Genomic DNA, 21,130 nt, shown 5'->3' with positions numbered 1-21,130 from the left:
AATTATACAATACAAATGGAAAGTTATACAATACAAATGGAGAAGATCGAATATTGCAACGTTTGACATGCCATATGTATCAAGTCTTTTATAACCTTAGTGCTGATCGTATGAATGTATCGTGTAATTTAAAATAATGGGAAAAAATTTGGGTCATTGTGTACATTTTGAGATATTGTATCCGATTTTCTGGCGAAAAACTGTGTAAATTTTATCCTGACTTTTTAAATATATCTTCATTTCTTGGCAAATTAAGTCTGTTGAGTGAATGTGTAAAATTTGTTTTAAAAATTTCAATTGAAAGCTATATTTAATATTCCTGGAAAACGCAAAATAAAAACTGTACAAACCTACCCTTTTTTCGCAAACTTTTCAACATGCAAAAAAAAAAAAAAAAAAAAAAAAAAAAAAAAAAAAAAAAAAACCCCAAAAAAAAAAAACAAAAAAAACTGATAAACGGTAATAATGAAAAAAAAAATCCGAATAGAAATATATAGGACCAAGATATTAACCAAATAAATGTGAAGATTTGAAAAAAAATTTCTTCTAAATATCTTTCCACCATTAGAAATAGTCCCCCATGATTCTTGCTGCTTTACAATTTTGTGAGCTGTTCTTAAATTGAATATTGTATAGTTTGTATTGTTTAATTCAAATACGTCATAAAAATGGACTTGAAATAAATAGGTTCTGACTAAATTTTTCTCGAAAGGGAAAAGCTGACGAGTGACATACCTTAATGCGAAAAAGCAAGTATGTTTACTCAAATTTAGTTATCAATACTACATTCGTGGTTGAACATCATGTAATTTTGCATATAAATTCGGGAATAAAACCTGACTGTGTGATCGATTTGAGAGAAATACTATACTCATATGTATTTGTCAAGGATTTTTTTTGTTTTTTTTTTGCTTTTGTTTTTGTCACCTGCTGCAAATACTCAGTCTAACGTACTCCTAGTGTTAATCGTCTCATACATTGGTATTCTTCATAATCGTGTTTAAATGAAAATAGAAAAACAAAACAGTTAGAAGTTTCTCTGTGTAGTGAACGATTTAGTAAAGAAGCGCAGGGTTTAGTTTCTCTTTCCGAGGATTACAACATACCGACATCTGGGAAACTGGGAAAACATCCAAAACAAGACATATTAAGCATCTTTGATGTATCAACTTATGAGTTTGGTCTCATTAAGACTTTTAGTACTTTACGATAGACTTCTTCAAAAGGTTTTAATTACTACCAGAGGCAACATCCGATGCACGACTGAAAAAGTGCATCTTAGACGTATTTACCATTCCAATTTAGTGTACGCACTGCTTACAGGGTACTTGAAATGAATGTATTTGGACATGGACTTTCTCGAAAAGCTTTAACATGGCCTCAGCTATAGAAAAGACGCTAAATATACATTTGATGCAAAACTGTATATACGTCCAGATTTCCTTTAGCAATATTTTCTATATATTATTCAACAGCGACACCTGTCGGGAATGATATTTATCTCTAAGGACTACTAAATAAAATAAATTCCGAGTGGATGAACCAGCAGTAAAAGCGAATCTCTTCTAATGAGCCATTTGGGTTTTCAGTTTCTTTGTCATCAAGCTGGTCCAGTCAACGTCATGTACAAAGAAACGGACCGCCTCCTTCTCTACGCTCAGTTCATCCGTAATAAATTCTTCAGGTAACTTATGTAGAATATACATCTCACTACAGCCTTCACTGTTCTTGTGGAAATGAATTTAGAAGTTTTAAACCAATTTGCCTTACACAAAACCGTGTTTGTTACATTCAAAGGAACTAAGGGTATAGGTTGAAATATTTTTCACATTCTTACACATATTTCTCAATTCATAAAATAGCTTTTTTATCCTATAATAACAGATTTCAGAACTGTACATTGAAAATCAAGGAGTTTTAGAATTAATCATCTAAATTCAGGGAACTTCCATATCGGTTCATTAGATCGAACTGAGAGCAAGCACTGCTACAAATGTCATGTCCTAGAATTGGGCAGATCTTGACATTAAGAAGAATCAAATAACGCTCAACGTGCCTGGCATAGGGCGATATATGATTATCCAACAGCAGGCAAATAGCTGTTGGTATTTAAAGAAGTGATTAAAACGCACAAATTGAACAATTTTATTTCATTTTGCACGCTCTGAATTCTAGAAGGAACAAGATGGCGTTGTACAAATTTATACAACAAATAATCAATAAACTATCAAACATTGCAGGAAAGTGCAAATAACATGTATTACTTTAAAATGTAACAATCACATACGAAAGAAACAATTCCCCTGCAATGCAATGTCATAAATTCGTAACAACGAATGTGCAATAAAATTTAGTAAGAAAGATTTTAACAATACTGAAAATGTTTCTTTTATCGACCGCAAAAATTACAAAGTTGTATTCTTCTCTTTGAGAACGAATGAAGATTATCTTCCAAGTCTGAAAAGAAGAACAGAATCGAAAACATCAAATCGTAATCTGTAACACACTCTAATGAATGGATTGTAAACAATATGGACACCACATTCACATCACTTACAAATGCACACTTCTTATCCACTCGCTTCTTGGGAATAAATTTCGGTACTTTCGTCCGAGGACAGACGTCCAATATTATTTAACAGTGTGTCCACTTCATAATCTTTTCGTTGACCATTTAAATCACTTTCAGTCAAAAATTCAAAGCCAGTCTGTTGTAAATCCATCTTTGGATCTGTATTTGAATTATTTTCAATAGGGGATATATGTATTAAGTTATGAGATGAAAGACTATTATCATCCGATGGGGATCGTCCCATTGAGTTCGATCCTATCATGCTTTCTTCGATATCCAAATTGTCGGAGGGGCTTGTATCGTTATTCTGCCATGGCAAAGAGTTCCCGCTATCTCTGTTCCAGCAGTTTCCCTTTTGGGGACTCGCCACACTATCGCTAAATTCAAGCTCATCTTCACCACGATTTTCAGAAGAGTCAAATAAACTATAATCGTCAAACCTATCCGTCTGAGGGGTCCCACATGAATTAAAGGAGGAAGAAAGCGGAAGTGTGTTTGCATCACTGTTTTCTCTCACCGGAAATGTGTCTTCTTTATTTCCATTATCTTGTTTTGAGGGAAGATCGCTTTCCGGTAAACATAACGAGTGTGTAATGTTTGTGGAAGTGTTTTCTGGGGAATTTTCCCATTGAAATACGTCGCAATCATTGGACGCATTTTGTAAAAGCGTTTCAGTGTCATCACCGGAAGTGACGTTATAATCTTTTTTAAGTATAGATTTCATCACTGGTTGAGGGGGATCGAATGGAGTACAAGTTTCACAATCAGTAGTTATTCCATTTTGAAGTTTCCCGCATTCACTGGGTTTACCTTCAAAAAATGAAAATAATAATAATGTCTACTGACAATACTGGAAGAAGACACTCTATCTACCGAATCTAGATACTTAAAGCATATAACAACATCCATATCCTTTAAGCAAATTGACACAAACAATAAAATGTCAACAATTTTGGTATACTCAATTGATAAAAATCTTTGCCTCAGAATAGATAAAGCAGACCTACAGGATGGTGAAGCAAAATATCCAACATTACAGCGATTCTACGAATTTGACATGCGCTTCAAGAAGCTACATGGGCTTATCAAAGTCGTTTATTGTCAGATATTATGAAAAAGAATAATCTAATAGAAACTCATATGTGTAATCCGAAATATGATATCACTCGCAAGGATTTATAACTGACAGAAAAAGCAGTTTTTTCTATGGGGAAAAAGATGGTAAAATGATCGAGCGTAACTTTTGTAAATCAATTTTGAGTATTTATTTTTATGCAGATTTTAGAAGTGAAAACTTAAAATTTCGATGCAAATTTGAGATATAAATTTAAGTCATGTGATACAAGGAAACATTGATAAGGCAAAGACAAAATCGCAATATAATCATACATGAAAGAGTTTCAGGAAAGCACAAAACACTGGTGTGACCACGACTAAAAGCCGAATACAACATCCTATTCTTACAACCGTCGAACGGCACCACACATGCTGCGGGTTTACCTCCAAAGGGCAGGGCTAGGAGAGGGAGTTAAAAAGCTGCTCTGTGAAACTTAAAATAAAAACTATAACCCTAAAAGAACAAAGAATATTTAATTTCTTATAATTATAAAGTTTATTGTACGAATTATTCTCAAAAGTACTTTTAAGGTTTGGTTATAGATCAAACAGGACTAAAAATTGCAGGTATAGAGTGCAGACATAGCAAGTGAAAGCAGAGGGATAAGCCAGGGAACTAGAATACAGTGGGGTCAAAGGTCACACCAACGCTGTACTACACCTGAAACCCATCACACTCTTTTCTTCTGTCGTCTGCTTGTTAGTAGAGAAGGAATTTCTCGTCTGGAATCAAACAGTTAAAAGGTGTTCCATTTAAATTCATTTCTATGGTGGGTTTTCTTTTTTTGGTTTTAAATCATCATTGTCATGAACTTGGTGAACTTATGAATATATGCATGATACTTTCAAAAATTTTGAACATGGCAAACTACAGACACATTTGACATGAATAACAAAAATATGCATATTGTTATGAAGATGCTGTTAGTTAAGATATAATGCAGAGAAAAATGCCAAAGCCGGAGCGCTGTAGCAGAGAAATCATGCAGGTTAACAATTCAAATTAGACACATGTTTGACCAGACTTCTCTTTAAATCATTCATGAACGCTTCCAAAAGGCCTGTATTTGTTGGAAAAGTATCTTAAGAAAAGGAATCGAGGTTTTCCTCACAGGATTTTTACAACATGTAATTATACATGTTTTAATTGTTTTTTTTTTTTTTATATATATACCTTTTGTACATTTGCATTTTCCATGTAAGCTCCTTCACTTAAATATGCATACTTAAAGACAACGTCGTCATTCTAAGACTATACCTGATTGTGGATTGGCAATTAAATGGTAATTAGCTAATTTCCGACCAGTTGAAGGACTTGAATGCAGTCTACTGGCCAACGACACCGCTTTACGAAATTTAGCAGTTTTTGATTTGCTTGAGCTCTCGTCATGTATGTTATCAGAAGACGAGTAGGACCGTTCCTTGATTCCAGAAACATTGCTTTGTCGATTACCCGTCTCAGATTTGTGACGTTTGAGAAGAGACCTTTCGGGTGCTCTCGGTGATTCTTCGGAACTCTTCTGATGCACAAGCCGTGGTGGAGGACTTGGTTGATTGTTTGGAAGAACACTGCGATTCCAAGTTGTAGTATATCCATCTTCTAGTTTCTGAACAATTTGAACAGAGTCACTGTCAGTTGTAAATACATTCTCGGAACATTTATAATCTACATTCAAATCCAACGGCTTGCTACAAGAACTACTGTCTGTCAAATTAAAAACTGAACTAAGTCTGGAATTCTCCAATGGGTTTACGTAAACATTATGTCTGTTGCAATTATTCTGTAGATGACCCTGTGCCCCCGAGCCTCCGGGGCTTGAGGGGTGAGTCAAGCAGCTATTAAATGTATCAGTGCTTGTGTTGCTGCTCTGTCGTATTAACGGTTTTAATTCAATGGTACAACGCGCATGCATGAGATTTTCAGCAGTTGGTGGGTATTCAAGCTTTCCCTGGAGGAATTAAGATAAAAGTTATTTCACAAAAAAGAGAGGAAATTTTGTATCATTGTAATTTTTCCTTTTTTCCATGAAAAAAATGCAGTTTGTTAAAATTTGAAGCCTAAGCTTCTTTCAAAAACTGGAAAAAAGTTCTTTTAATAATTTACTTGTTCAGGTGAAAGGTTGAGAAAGCAAAACCCGTTTGGTAATAAGATTGAAAAACCGTTAATTAAAGTTGTGCAAAGGATTTGAGGGAGGTGTCATGCAGATTACTAGAGATAAGCTTGATTTATCTTAAACATGCAGATTCCATATACATATGTTTTATCTAGTTGCCTGTTTGCTGTACTATATAACCATTTTAAGCTTTAGGTATCTTCCTCCTGAAATCTGATTATTTTAAGCTACATTTTTTTCCCAGCATTTCAGGATAATTAAATGTATTAACATGTGACTTCTTTAGAAAAAGATCAGTTCATTAGAGCTGATCAATATTCAAGCTGTGTATCAGTGGAAAGCTCTGCGTGTAAAATGTTAAAAAGAATCTAAAAGATAACCTCTGAAAGAAAATTGATTTTCTCCTCTACTGTGCTTTATTATTGAATTTCTTCTTATAAACATGAGGAAATAAACCTCCACCATGCCCACTGTAAATGTAATTGATCTGTTCTTTTCTAATTAATTTGGTAACTCGTCAGCATCTTGTTGCAGCACTGTATGAGAATCTTTTGCCAAAGAACACATCTTGTTTCCCAGACCAGAGCCTGTTATTAGGTTCCAAAAGTTGTCTGTATCAAATTTGCGACAAATAAATTGTATCAAACTATAAACAGCAGGAAAGTCTCATTTAGTATAGATATATTGCCTTTTATTATCTGTTGGAGTAAGGGATATATAAGGCATGGTGAAAATCTGACCTCTGTCCATAGATTAAATGCACTAGAAGATAACAGAAGAAGAAAACCGATAACTTTTAAAAGCAAGCAAGCAATCTATAAGACATATGTACATTAAGAATCTTATGTTAGCATCGTCATTTGATTGAATTGTTTACAAACGAGAGTTTTTATTGTGAGCAAGAAAAAAAAATGAAAAAGTTGCTAGAAGAATACCTGATGTTCCGAATGTAAAGCTGGATTAGAGGAGGTCCTCGGGCCTGTACCCTCCTCCGTCTCTATTATATTTGTTGCACATTTATAGTCAGGAAGACTGTTCAAATCACAGTGATCATTCGATGATTTAATGGCCGCCTCGGACGAATTCGTCACGAATTGTGGGGCACTCGCGCATTTGCCGTCATTTTTGACAGTCCCAACATCACAGTTGTGCCCGTTGTCACATGACCCCCTTCCACCGCCTGATTCTACATTAACGTCTAAAAGGTCAACACTTCTAGCATACACATCTCTTATATTAAAGGAATGCACTGACACAATGCTCCCTGTACGCTTCGCCCTTTCCAGAGCATCTCGTCTTCGCAAGGCTTTCTCTCTTCGCATTTGGTCCTTATAAAACTCGGCAAAATTATTGACAATAATAGGAATGGGGAGAGCAATGACCAACACACCACAAATACAACACACAGCACCCACCAGCTTTCCCGGTGTAGTCATTGGATAAATATCACCGTATCCTACGGTTGTCATGGTGATAGCAGCCCACCAGAAGGTCTCTGGAATACTTTTGAATTTCGTTTTGTCTACATCTTTCTCGGCAAAATAAGCCAAACTTGAAAACAGTAATACAGTTATAGCTAAAAACATTAATAAAAGACCTAGTTCCTTGTAACTCCTTTGCAGCGTGTATCCTAATGACTGCAAACCTGTTGAATGGCGCGCAAGTTTTAAAATTCGTAAAATTCGCATAATTCTAAAAATTTGTACTACTCTACGAACGTTTTGGAACTGCTCTGTTGTGTGTCTGTTAGTTTCCGTCAACCCCAAACTGATAAAATACGGCAAGATGGCTAATAAGTCAATGATATTTAAGGGACCTTTGAAGAATTTCCACTTGTTAGGAGAAGCCCAGAACCTTCCTAAGTATTCTAGAGTGAACCAGCATATACACACGGCTTCTATGATCTCCAGGTCGTTGGATGCTTCGCTGTCCTCATTAAGGCTAGGAATGGTGTTAAGTGTGAGGGCGACGGTGGACAGCACAATAAACAGTACGGACACTATTGCTAAGACCTACAAAGAAACAGAGACCAGTTTAATGATTTTATACTGCAAAATCCTTCATGAGGAAACATATAAAAAAAATCGTGACCTATCAGCAGTTATATATATTTTGATTTATGTTTTCCGAAATTCTATATTTACAACAAAAACTTCAAAACGACGATTGAGGGGGGATACGCTGAAATATAGTAATTCCTTTATTTGTTTTTAATTTCTTTCCTCCAAACATAAAAATAATAGTCTTTTAGTGTACATGTATTTGTTGTAAACAACGGCAGATTTTTGTAGGAATACCAACAACATGAGTGTCTGTATGATGAGAACGTTTATATATACATAGATATATATATAGATGATAGGGAATTCTTTATTCTGAGCTACAAATTACAGTATTTATGAAGAAAAGAACATTTGATATTTTTAGAAATTAATTGCACATTTATTTTTGAATCTTCAAATGATGATTTCAATTTTCACAATTTTGAGAAGAACAATGCATTCTACTGCCTACTCTCTAAGCTCAGCTTCTGATGTGACCTACTATATATGACAGAAATATAACCACATGCGATCAACCAGAAACAATTAACAAGGGATAGGTACAAAACTTAACACTAAATCAGCAAGCTATAGGCGGCTTCAACATATTTAACTTGAATGAATATTTTTTTCTCTCTCTCTAAAAAGCCTTCGAACTACGCAATATATTCAGTTTATAAAATAACTAAACATTCATGCATTATATACTCGATATAAGGAAATAAAGAGTGAGCCTTTGTTTAATGCCATTCTATGCAGGTAAACATTCTGAGCTTGTGACGGCAGAATGTGTTAGAAGAAAAAGAATATAGACACATTTATCAAATCAACTACTTAATTATTTCAAGTTGGATCAAAATCACGCTCTTTTCTTTTTTAGTTATGGTGAATGTTGGGTGAGCTGCTACAAATATATGTACAGAGATCTGACAATACCGAGAAGACCTAAAGAATACTTCATAATGAACCTTATGAAATTGGATGTAGAATCCATTGAAATTTAGCAGTTAGTAAACGGCATTTATTTGTTGGTATTGTCATATCTGTGTACGATACGTTTGGTATTGTATGGAGCTCTTAGGGATGTGGTAACACACACAGGCTTTGTGTACTATACCTGGCCCAGGTAGGCCCAGAATTTTTCAAATGGAGTCTGAAATGAAATCCCAAAATTGTCATTTTCTTTGCAGTTAATCTTTTTCTCCCAGGAAACTCTTTCTATTGGAACAATTCATTTTAAAAACAAAATTTTCATTCTACATTAAAAATGCCAATATCGAGAAACGGGTAACACATTATATAATATCATAGTAAAGTTTGTGTTCCCGTCTATCATTTGTTCCACAGTATGACCTAGTAATGACTTGTTCTATCACTTGCAATAGTCTGAAATTGTCTAGATATTATAATATCAGTTCAGAATGTTTTGCCCCCTAAAGCTGATAATTTTACATGATGTTCAAATTCAAGAATTCTAAAAAGGACCAGCTCAGAAGTGTCATATCGAAGTGACCTTTACTATTTTAACAGAATTCATTATCTTATCTAAATACATTTTCTGAATTTCAGTTCATTCATTATAGTTTTACCAGTAAAAAAATAACACCCATGAAATACTTGATCGATTTGTAGTCACATGCTATTTCAACACATCGGATATGTTAATTTTTCTTCTTTGGACGGGATATATACAACACTTAAAATATGTCAAACTGTCCTGAAAATATTATTTTCAATGCAGAGTTAAAAATATTCAGCATCGTCCTTTTTTTCTAAGTTTTATCAAAGTAATGCTTGTAAAGTGATCAAACTGTTTAAAATCATTCCTCTTGAGTATTGAAACAAGTATCGACATATTGAAACAAGTATTGAAAATACGATATATTATTTAACACCAATATTTTAGCACATAGTTATCATCTACAGCTTCTTTGTCCTTGACGAAATGTAATTAACAACGCTTAAAACAACAGAACATGTAACAGTTTCTAGTGATATCCTTTACAGCATGTTGTACTTAACTTTTCACATTGGCCAGATGAAATATGGAGATAACGAACAGTTTTCAAGCTCAAAGTCCATTAAAACAATACAAATAGGGAACAGAGCAAACACGGACCTCCAAAAACATCAGAGGTGGGATCAGGTGCCATGGAGGAGTGAGAATCCCCTGCCGACCGGTCACATCCGCCGTGTGCTCCTTGTCTTGATCAGGAAATAACGGAAAAATCCGTCGACAATTCAGTGTGTAAATAATGGCCTAACAATTAGTATGTAAAAATGTCAGTCAGCATAGGACTTATTGATAGATTGTATTTGCTGACAAGGTCGTTGTATCGACCAAAGAACTTACGAAATGATGACTTTAAACGAGACTGTTGATATTCTTGTTTCATCAACTTGTTTGTCAATAACTTACCTCGTTTTAGAAATTGTTCATACGTAGAGCATGCTCTTGCGCATCGAATCAACTGAAAGATATACACCCTATATGCAGGTGATAAGGGTATATTGATGCATAAGTAAGTTAAAGTCATCACGTTTATCATTAACCTTTGTTGTTAGATATCTATTATCGTCTTTTTCTGGTAAAATATCCAAATATGAAATCTGATCAATCGGGGCTCTTCTTTATGTAGCGTTTTCATGTAATTTTTTTTAAAGTTCCAGAATATTTACTGATAGTTCATTGCCGGATTTTTTTTTCGGCCGACTGGGGTTTTCATTTCACAATATTTTGAGCAGAAGAGTTAAAAACAATGTATTAACGCTTTTAAAAAAAAAAATTAAAATCATTTTAAAAAATTAAAAGGTTGAAGATACAAAGAAATTAAAAATTAAGTTCTTTACAGAAATTACTTTTTGACCGAATCTTTAATTTATAAATTAGTGGACATCGTCAATGCTTGTTTAAAACATTATGATAAACTGAAACTATTTAAAATAAGTCATTGAAATTGATTTAAAAGAAAGAAAGTATAAAAGTTCTGCTTCGGAAAATTTAAAGTCATATATGGAGCATTTTTTGATAAGTTCAAGTAATCAAAATTAAAAAGATCTTTCTATTTGTTTTATTACTTTATATAAAGATAGAACTTTCCTGTAAATTACACAATTGAAATGAATCGCGTTTCAAAGATATTAAAAAATTAAAACAATAACCGATTTAATTACAGGCTCCACATTTAAATAACAGACAATTTAAAGTCAATTTAACTATAGAAACCTGAGGTTATTCAAGCTCAAAATCGGTGAAAATTTTAATTTGAACGTAAATAAAATATATCATGTATATTTACACTCAATCTGGTATTTTTATTTTTCAAGCTCAGATACGCCATACATAGCTTTAAACAAAGGAATTTACTAATTTGACAATTATCTTTTTTTCTGTACGAATCTTTAGTATCCCTAATCTTTGTAGTACTCCATAAAAAATAGGAATCATTCGTAAATTTTGACATTTTGAAATGCTTTCGTTGAAAACCAGGCAGTTGAGCAAAAAGTATCCATAGTATCGTATAATTTGCTATAGAATGAATATGAAATCCTATCATCAGTGAATGTACCTCATTTTGAGACAGACCTTAAAAAATACCAAGACGTGGATTTTCTCAAAACTTAACATGTACTCTGATGACACTGTAGGTTACATATGGTGTAAAAGTAACGAGTTTTCTACTGTATTTTTTACACAAAAGGTACAAATCGGCTCATTTAAGTGTTTCTATTTTGCCAGAAAAAAAATCACTTTTTTACTAGTAAGAAAACAGAATCAAATCACAGTACATATTATTACAAGTAAAAGGACTTGTACTAAGACATCTCAAAGAAAATAGGAAACAACACTGAAAGACAAATTGATTAATGTTAGATAAAATCTCCGCTCGCTCCAAATTAATTTGACAAGCATGCTGTTTTATGATGGAACATTGATCAGAAATCTGGTTTATGTGTGTTGATTTTCGAAAGCCTGTCTGATGAAAACACAAGGTATTCTATTAATTCATGATGGGAATCTATAATTAAAGATGGAAGTTACAAAATGCAGCTTGCAGGATAACAATGATGCCAGATTGATGTATTTACAGTTTCCAATGACAGATCTTCCGTTGTTTTAGCTTTATCTGAATTTTTGTGAAGAGTGATGTTAATATTTGATTACAAAAATGTATTTTTACTCTAAATTCAAAAAAGTATCAGTGATTTAAACGACAAACTCATCCGTTATCTTATCGAATTTCCATTTTCCCCCCTGAATTATAAATGACCGAAAACAAGGTGATTTAGAGGGAAACAACTTTAAATCGTTGAACATTTTTAAAAACGAAAAACTGCAAATAAATTTCAGATTCAAGTTGCAGATCAAAGAAATTAAAACGTTTTGCAAATATATTTAGATACACATTATGATTCGAACTGAACGATGCAATATTCCAACCAATTGTCCACGGAACAAAATAATGTCAATAATTTTACAGCTGAATAAAATCTAAGATTTGCCAATTAAATTTCAGTCTCTCCAGCACTGATCCTAATGAATTCCATGACATTGACCACAGATGGCTTCTCTCTCAGACTAACAAACCGGAACAATACCCTATATATCGTTAGTGAAGACTGTCTACTGCGGAATTACCACACAAGCCGTGTATAATAAAAATACTGAGGTCTGAGACACGATAAGTACTGAAACATGCCTTCCTTCCAAATACCAAAGTCATAAACACGTTCAGAAGAGCCAAAACAAATGTACCTATGATCATGATGATGTAAACAGAATATCTGTCTGCACTTTATATATCGGTAACGAGATAATGTTCAGTCAGTAATTCTGAGGCGAAATGATGTAACAAAGTTATTACTCTCATAGCGTAATATAATAAGTCTCCTAATGATGTTCTAACTCATCGTGGAAAGGGCAATAGCGACAGCCGATTCTGTAAACGTCTCCTTTCACGAAACAGTGAGCAGAAAAGCTTTGAAAATAGCTATTATTGTATTGCCAGAGTTGCAACAGATAATGTTCACAGTCATAAAATTCCTTCATAAAATCTTATCTGAGCCCTATTAAAAAAAACCCAGGTAAATACATCTAGAAAACATTTTCAAGTTCTACAGACCCAGAGCCACTACAATATCAAAGGTTCTTAGCTTGTAAACAAATATCATATTGTAGAAACAAGTCGAAAGTAACCACTTATTTTGTTGATATAGGGGTGAATTTATGGGTATGATCTTCACAAGTCTAAATTCATTTTTACAATCTCTGTAATTGTTAAATGAAATCCATGTTAATCCGAATTGCTGGCTGGTGTAAATCTAAACTTACAGTGTATACGTTGACACAGTAAAACATTTTGCAATAGTTTTCTGTCCATGACTATCCATGCTAATATTAACAGTGAACACAAGAGATCGAAACCTCGATGATCTTAGAGGCAGAAGTAATTGAATTCGAAAGCAAAACATCAAACCTAAGTTATTTGTATTTGGTACTAATATATGTACATATTATGATATATTAGTACTAAATGCAAATATACATATTAAGGTACAGAGAAATAACACAATCTTCAAATGGGCTATCGAAGTTAATTTCAGAGGGACGGAAAATGGACCATTGTATGACTTAGAGGAAGGAAGCATGTCTGAGATAATTAGGTTGCAGTATGTTCCGGGTCTGATTAAGGTAGGACGGAGCAAACTGTTTAAACAACGATTACTTTTAATAGCCACATTCATTTATTCCGTCCACTACAAAGCTTTGGAACGATTTTCCAACACGTGCAAGTAGAATCCTCCAATATCAAATTTAAAAACGCGTGCCTAAACGCTTAAAAATCTCCAAAATATTTTCTATTTGGATAAACGCAATTATACACAAGCCTTAGACTTAACTCTAGTATATTTGGTGTTTTTTTTTTAATAAAATACACATAATAGATAATTAAAATTGAGTTATTTGTGCAAAAATTTTAACAACAGCACATTTTTTACTTGAAATCCTCTCTTCAAAGATGTTAAAAAAAACAACAAAAAACTATTGACTCATTAAGAACTGGGAATTTTTTCTTGGAATACTAATATATATTTTTTAAAATGTATACACCATTTTACTTCCGCACCTAAAAGACATTTGTTTGTATTGAGGCCATATTGTTCAATTTTAAAAACTCGTCTGTTCGTTCGTCTTTCGACTGTTTTACATGTGTATATATACTTAAAATATCCCTTCAAATATTTATTCATTTACTACTTCATATTTTTCTTTCTTTTTGTCTTCAATTATTTTTACAAATGTCACAAGAACAAATGTGCACTTTTTATTGGAAGAAACTTTAAGGAAACGGACTAAATATAAGTTGGAATAACTTGTTTCTGAATCCTGTGTGAATCGTTTATTTTGTATACAGCTGTATATGATGTGTTACTTAAATGAAATACAGTTCAAACTACAGGGTAAAGAAATACTAGCGAGTACCAGAATACAGTTGTTTCCGAGACTGACACCCATTCTGAAATCACAATGAACCGTAATCATGGTAAAACGTCTGGAACTCTACAACTGTCAGACATATTCCTATACGGACCATTACCATGACTACGGTAACCCAGCAAGCTTCCACCCACGCACACACACAAAATTAAATCAAGATATTATTTATCTTTTTTAATGTTTACAAGAAAAAATAATACATTTTTATTTACTTACACTGAAAATCTTGCTGAACTTTTAATCTGACTTCATAGTAAGATCATTTTATCTATCATTTCAGGTACTAAAAGGTATTTAGTGCTTTAGGGGTTTGCATTTACGAATTTAGAAAGAGTTTTTGTTTTAAAACTCTCTTAGTTCCTGATAAGTCTTTTCATATCAATTCTGGAATTAGACAATGAGTGCATTTTATGGTTCCATTTATAAATTTAGAAAAAATAAAAAAAAAAAAACCTTCCTCTCATAAATTCAAGGATAAAAACAAAAGAAAGAAATCGATCATCTTAGACAGGACGAGCATTTATACGGTATTCCAAGCTGAAAACCCAGAGCGAGAGAAGATGAAAATAACTGCCATCTGCCTTTAGCTGTTTTGTGCCACTGCTGTTTAACCATGAAACGATAACGTAAACAAGTGGGGGAGTCTAGTGGAGGTAATTCGGGCAAGAAAAATCATAAACACGTGCAAAAATAATTATCAGAACGAAGCAACTGTGCTTCGCCCTTGAAATCTCTTAGTCAAAGTTCTTTCTATGGAAAATCTGCCAAAAGACGGAAACAGAGTTTGGATCTTATTAGTTCTACTTAAATTAAGATGAAAATATTTCCAAGAAATGAGTTAGATCTATCTCGGGAAATGAATAATATAATCATTCCTAACTTCTCTACAATAAAGGCAACACTCTCATTTCTAGAAAGTTAAGAAAATTGATACATAGAAAAAGAAGCAGGGGCTACCGTTGTATTGATTTCAATTATGCCAACACATATTTCAAACGCAAATTAATAAACGTAGCATAATAAATCACGAACAACAACAATAGCTGAGCAACAGGGTTCAATAATTCACATTTTCAGCAATCTTCTTTACAAGATGGCCAATTTCAGTGAGTATGTTCTTCTAGCTAGGGAAATAAACCCCCATTACATATAGTTCCAGATTATCCCAAAAGTAAATTCCAGCTCACAATTTGTTTCCAATACACAGCTAATTGGTTAATTTGCAACTGGATTTTTCTGACGGGGAGCCATCGAGGAATGACAATTTTCTTAACTCTATACATCACCGTCTGACCCCCAGAGAATCTGCTCTGCACCATTTCCCATCATTATACGGTGAAATTACACATTTCCCATCTCAATTGATAGGATTCGTATAGGTCTTCCCTCCTACGCGCAGTTTGTTGCATTCATCAGAACTTTTCTTAAATTTTCAGAGTTTTTTTTTTTATAATTTTTTTGTTATATCGACTGAACAAGTAACAGTGAGGATTTTTCATCGATTTCTTTAAAAAGAAATAATACTATTTACAATAAAGAAAGGAATTAGAGAACAATTGGTTTACATGAAAAACATTGACGGACAGGCTCCCTGCTTAGAGTGTTATCACTCGTTAACAGATTGAGAGTATGGAGGTGTCAAATAACAGAGGCCTATCTCAGCATCTGTTCTCCCGTGTTTATCACCAGTAAACGCATTACGAGAAAGATAGTTAATTACAGTGTCAGAATAATAAACACATCGAAATACAAGAAAAAGTAGATAAAGTTCTCCATTTACAATAAATAATACCAACCCTAGCAGCCATTGAAGATTGGGGCTTCTCAAGCAAGTCCCAGACTTTTTTCCTCCATTTAGCACACATGCCATTTCCGAAATCCTCGTCCGATTCTCGTTGTCTCAGGCTTTCTGCCTCTTTACGTATTTCTTCGTACACATGCTCCTTCCTTTGGTGGTATTTGTGTTGACAACATGATTCTAAGTACAATTCGTCGATATTCCAGTATTCCAAATCATCACTGAAAGACAACACACACATCTCCTCCACTAAATGTAGTTTACCCGTACGATAGAAGTTTAAAATGGAAGAAAAAGACCTTGGATGTCGGTCAAAGAAATATTCATTACATTCCAGCGAATAATCATCACAGATTTCCAGCAAACTTTCGTGTGTATTACAGGAGCGTAGTCTCCCCAAACGTGTGTGTGGCATGCGATCTAATGTTCTCCACATAACCTCGTGCTTTACACCACCAACATTTAATACCACCCGTTTGGATACTCTTTTGCTCCTCATGATGGTTTCACTGTCCGGGGGACCATCGTTCTTATCATCTGGATAATACCGTCCCGGACTATCACCCGTCTCTCCACCTTGCACACCCATGATGAGCGGCGAGTTCTCGGCATCTGAGGTGCCAGTGCTTGCCGGCGGATATGACGTGATGGTAGGGTTTGGAGCTATCTTTACCTCAGGTTTCAGACTGTCACGGGGTCTCCGGATAGAGAAATGGTCCACACTGACATTGGATTCCCGCTTGCGCCGTGATGACACTCGATGGACTAGTGAAGCTGCCGACTCGCCCTCGTGTCCCTGGGACCCAGACCTGCAAAGTACATTAACAAATCAGATAAGAAGCATGACATCTGAGACCCAAACCTGCAAAGGCAAAGAGCATATGTCATGCTTACGCAATATCTACATCTTCAAAACAACTGAAAGTAGGTTAGAGCTATGAGTGAGCTGACATCAATATGAGATAGACGATGATGTCATATCCTACTCACAAAGAAAGCAAAACATCCTGGTGTAAATTTAAAAAACACAAGGTAAACAGGTAGACGTCAGGCGTTTGTTCCCGTTATAGATTGATCGATGTTAATAATCACCCAGAATAAACAATAATTTTGTCGCAGAAATCCGAGGCTGCACTAGAATAGGAAGTAATGCATTTCCTTCGATTTATGACCTGAAACAGGTCCCATTGAATGTGTAAACATTAGAAACACGGCTACAGGCCTCCTCTACACATTCGTGATGGGGAGTTAGTAACACGCGCATCATGGTATATCGATTTCCAGTCATTAGTTATTTTTCGCTATACATCGGCAGTCCAGTGGTTTTATATACAATGTTTTGTTGAAGTATATTGTTCTTTGGTACGGTGTAACTTCTAAAAATGCTTCCACCGAAACAAAAGATTTTCCTGTTTATCAGTGTTGCACTCTAATTAATACACTTGTCTCAGCAGGGAAACGCGACTATGCTGATATACGCATGCCCGCGTTCATTCTCAGCAATTTGTGAGATACAGATCTATCACGAACAACATGTACTTGGCAGTGATAAAATAATACGTTTTAAAGTAATGTGTTGATTAGCTGGGATGATATATTCATATGACGGTTTATTACTTTGGGCCATAATTTTTTGCTGTTTTTTTTTTAATTTAATTTAATTTTTTTATTTATTATTTGCAACCGTGTTCTACAAAATAGTCTTGGCGAATAGTGGCTAGGCTTTAGGTTTGCCGGCGCAGATTCTGCTAGATTGTAGTGCTTGGCCTAACGTCTTCACCAATCTGACCCATTGTTAGGATGAAGTTTTGTCCAGTGTGACTCCGTTACGGTTTGGCCTCCTCTTTGATAACAATAATTTGACTAGATATGATATTCTGACCGTTGCCTTTAAAAAAAATATTTCTTTCTAAATCAGTCGTAAATTCAGCTTTCCTACTATAAATACAGATTAAGATTTATCAAGTTTTACGCATTTAGGCCAGTTGATTTACCTACAAAGCCTTCCTATCTAAACTTCCCTCCTTTTCATTGCAAATCTAACAAACTAATTACCCACTTTGTACCTTGGGAACCTCCGTAGTATGGTACAGAACCGTACCTCGTTTTACTTCATATTTACGGATCATGCATGTCTTCCACAACAATTACATTAAATCTTTAAAAATCTACACGCATATATCTAAAAATCTATCGTCAGTTTGTAGATTTCCAGCATGACAAAGAGAAAGAAAAATCGATAATAAATATCATCGTAAACATTACGAATGCAACATTTTACAGTGTGCGAGATTTTCACCTAAACACTTGACGTAAGCCACTGAAAGCGAGACCACTTGCATAACAAGAACAGAAATCGATGCTACTTGATTCACACTAAGACATTAACGGAGCGAAATAAAACGCACTCGTGACGCGTGGTACACAGTAAAACTTAACCATACTTGTATACCTAAGCCTATACGTACCAAACGCAGCCCAGATTCCGATCTAACTTGGCGCTTGCATTTCTCACGAAGCATACATCTAATATGACCGCAAAAAGAACCTTAGTTATAGTTGCAGAATAACAGTGATCCTTGCTATTATGTAATCCATTCCTGTAATTTTCTCGTCTAAAGCTTTCAATATCAATTTGTGCATAACACGGGGAAAAATGCCAAAGACATTAGTAAACACTATATGTATAGCAGCTACAGTGTAATACACTACGAATTCCGTTCTAAACTAATTAAACTAATATTATTACACCTTCAAATTCCTTGTTATTTAAGTTTACAAAAAATGTATTGTAAAGGTAGCATTTGAATTCAAAAAAATATATACAATCCCAATAATATAAAATAATTCTGTGATACATTTTGCGATTTTGACTTATCGAAGAGGTATTCCAAAAAAAAGATATTACACGTGGCCCGAATAATTCTACTTCAACGCTACAGTAAAATCCAGTCTATTCGTCTTCATACAGTGATTTCAGAATTTAATTATTATATAAAGAAGAAAACATTACATATAATTTATTATGACGTCATCAAACTTCCTTTGAAGACTGCACCCACTTGTCAAATCGTATTGCCAGTGGCTGCTATATCTACCACGTTCGGTGATTATGTCGCCTCGCTTTCAGAGGTGATTTTGGCTCAATTTACAAGGTGATTTGTATTTTATCGATTTGAAAAATTCCGACATTGACGGGAAATGATTCTTAGAACCAGTCAACAAACGCTAGTCGGAAGCCCGTCTCATCTTATCAAGATCTGTCCGCACGGTCTCTACTCACTTGTTACTATAACGACCATCTAGGAAACGCGTTATCCTCGCCCACGCCAATTTAGAAACTCATTTTCAAAAAAAGTTTCAGTTTTTCGCATGTGAACCTTTTCAAAATATTTTTGACCTTATTTAGGTATAAGGTCTTGTTTTAAATGAATTATTTGCGAAACTCCTAAGCAACAAATTTCTTAGATGCTCTATCTTAAAAGAATACACTGGGACTAAAGCGTTCAATACAATCTATTATGCAGAACAAAATGTTAAAAATAGCAACATAGGTACAACGGGGCGGGAAACACGAATAACAAAGTTAGTGAAAACTGTGTGGGTTAATTGTTCGAAATGGTACAAGAATCATAAAAAATAGTAGCATTGCTATTATGATGCTTAAATTAAGGATCATAAAACTTTCCTGAGATAAGAACCGATTTTTGAGTTTTATTTAGCTTAGATTACTCTGTAGACTTATCCATGATAAGACTCCTCTAACAACCAGTGAGACTTAAGCAGCAGCAGTTCTCTCCCCTGTAAGAGGAGCAACAGAAGAGTAACTCTTTAGGTGGCAGAAGATTATTTCGAATAAAGAATCTCAAATATTTCAAAACATACGAAACTTAAGGTGCTTACTCCTCTATGGCACCTGATCCCACCTCTGATGTTTTTTGAGGTCCGTGTTTGCTCTGCTCCTTTGTATTGTTCCTATGGACATTTGAGCTTGATTATATTATTCGTTATCTTCATACTCATGCATAGTTTAGATGTCTTAATTACTAGAATAATTTATGCGTACATTTTTTAAGGAAGTGGTGGTCTTGTAAAATTTACTGATATATGACACTTAAGTATCAATAGATGTACTCTCATTTATAGGATATGGATTGGAAATACGAGAACGAAGTGAAAAAATCATTCATGAATCCGGGGCATCCTCGTAAAAGCGGGGTGGGTTCATGGGATGAAGTGTAGCTTGAAAGGAAGATGGTCGCGCTATGTCTTGCTGTTCAGTGGTATGCACAGGTCTTGGCCTGCATTTTGTGTGATAGCGACGAGCACTTACACAGGTCTGGAAGCTGTTGCGGATTTGGTGAAATAGTGAAAATAGGTCAAATTTTCATGAAAATTTGAGACGTTCCTTTGTCATCATTTGGGCCCAGTATGTAAGTTGTACATGTTTTTAAAGCTTCAAATGCCTCAAGGAACTATAGAACAAGCTATATAGTGTATTGTTCCATACAAAGAGAATTTTAAAAAATTTCAAAACATATTTCACAATCAGCTCATACATATATTATGGAAAACATGAGCCAAATGTTTTGATTGAAGAAAAAATACCCTCTGCCACCTTATAAAGGATTTATTGTAAGATTTATAGGTTTAAAAAGATGTGAATAATACATGTTGATGTATGAGGTGTTTTGAACTTCTCGAAGTTGTCACTAAAGGATCTTATATATCTTTGTATATTTATAAGTTATTAACGGACATTGAAATTTTACCATTTTCATTTTCAAACAACGATAAAAAATATTCCATAGATTTTTTGAAAGGATTTTTTCCTTATTGGTTCTATAGGAATATTTCATTGAAAAATTTTTAACCCTTGAAAACCATTGTCTTGCACACTACGAAAGGAATACACAGAAGTATCATCTTATAATCTGGGTATTTTTTTAATTTTTCTGCGAAGGAAGTTCGTTAATAGAAATGGTGTCA

The 21,130-nt window shown here is 34.3% G+C and overlaps 1 protein-coding gene across 12 annotated transcripts in view; it reads right to left on the bottom strand.

The window, feature by feature from the left end:
• Window positions 1-2,131: 2,131 nt before the first annotated feature.
• LOC133175039 (potassium voltage-gated channel subfamily B member 2-like) overlaps window positions 2,132-21,130 on the bottom strand; it is a 66,730-nt gene continuing 47,731 nt past the window's right edge. For 5 of the 12 annotated variants that reach the window (XM_061310126.1, XM_061310129.1, XM_061310131.1 and 2 more), the window contains 5 exons: window positions 16,140-16,950; window positions 8,962-8,997; window positions 6,738-7,814; window positions 4,947-5,637; window positions 2,132-3,382 (listed from right to left, as the gene is read on the bottom strand). In XM_061310126.1, the coding sequence (XP_061166110.1) occupies window positions 2,571-3,382; window positions 4,947-5,637; window positions 6,738-7,814; window positions 8,962-8,997; window positions 16,140-16,950 (3,427 nt within the window). In that variant the 3' untranslated portion in view covers window positions 2,132-2,570. Of the gene's footprint in view, window positions 3,383-4,347; window positions 4,412-4,946; window positions 5,638-6,737; window positions 7,815-8,961; window positions 8,998-16,139; window positions 16,951-17,035; window positions 17,102-17,131; window positions 17,589-21,130 lie in introns of those variants that run through there. The other 7 variants (XM_061310127.1, XM_061310133.1, XM_061310135.1 and 4 more) reach the window with 7 other exon arrangements.

Source organism: Saccostrea echinata, unplaced genomic scaffold (genome assembly GCF_033153115.1).
Source record: "Saccostrea echinata isolate AGI-Se365-2 ecotype Australia unplaced genomic scaffold, CSIRO_AGI_Sech_v1 ptg000060l, whole genome shotgun sequence".
NCBI classification, from domain to species: Eukaryota; Metazoa; Mollusca; class Bivalvia; order Ostreida; family Ostreidae; genus Saccostrea; species Saccostrea echinata.
Note: the sequence above shows the minus strand (reverse complement) of the source record. Positions and strands in the feature narration are given on the sequence as shown.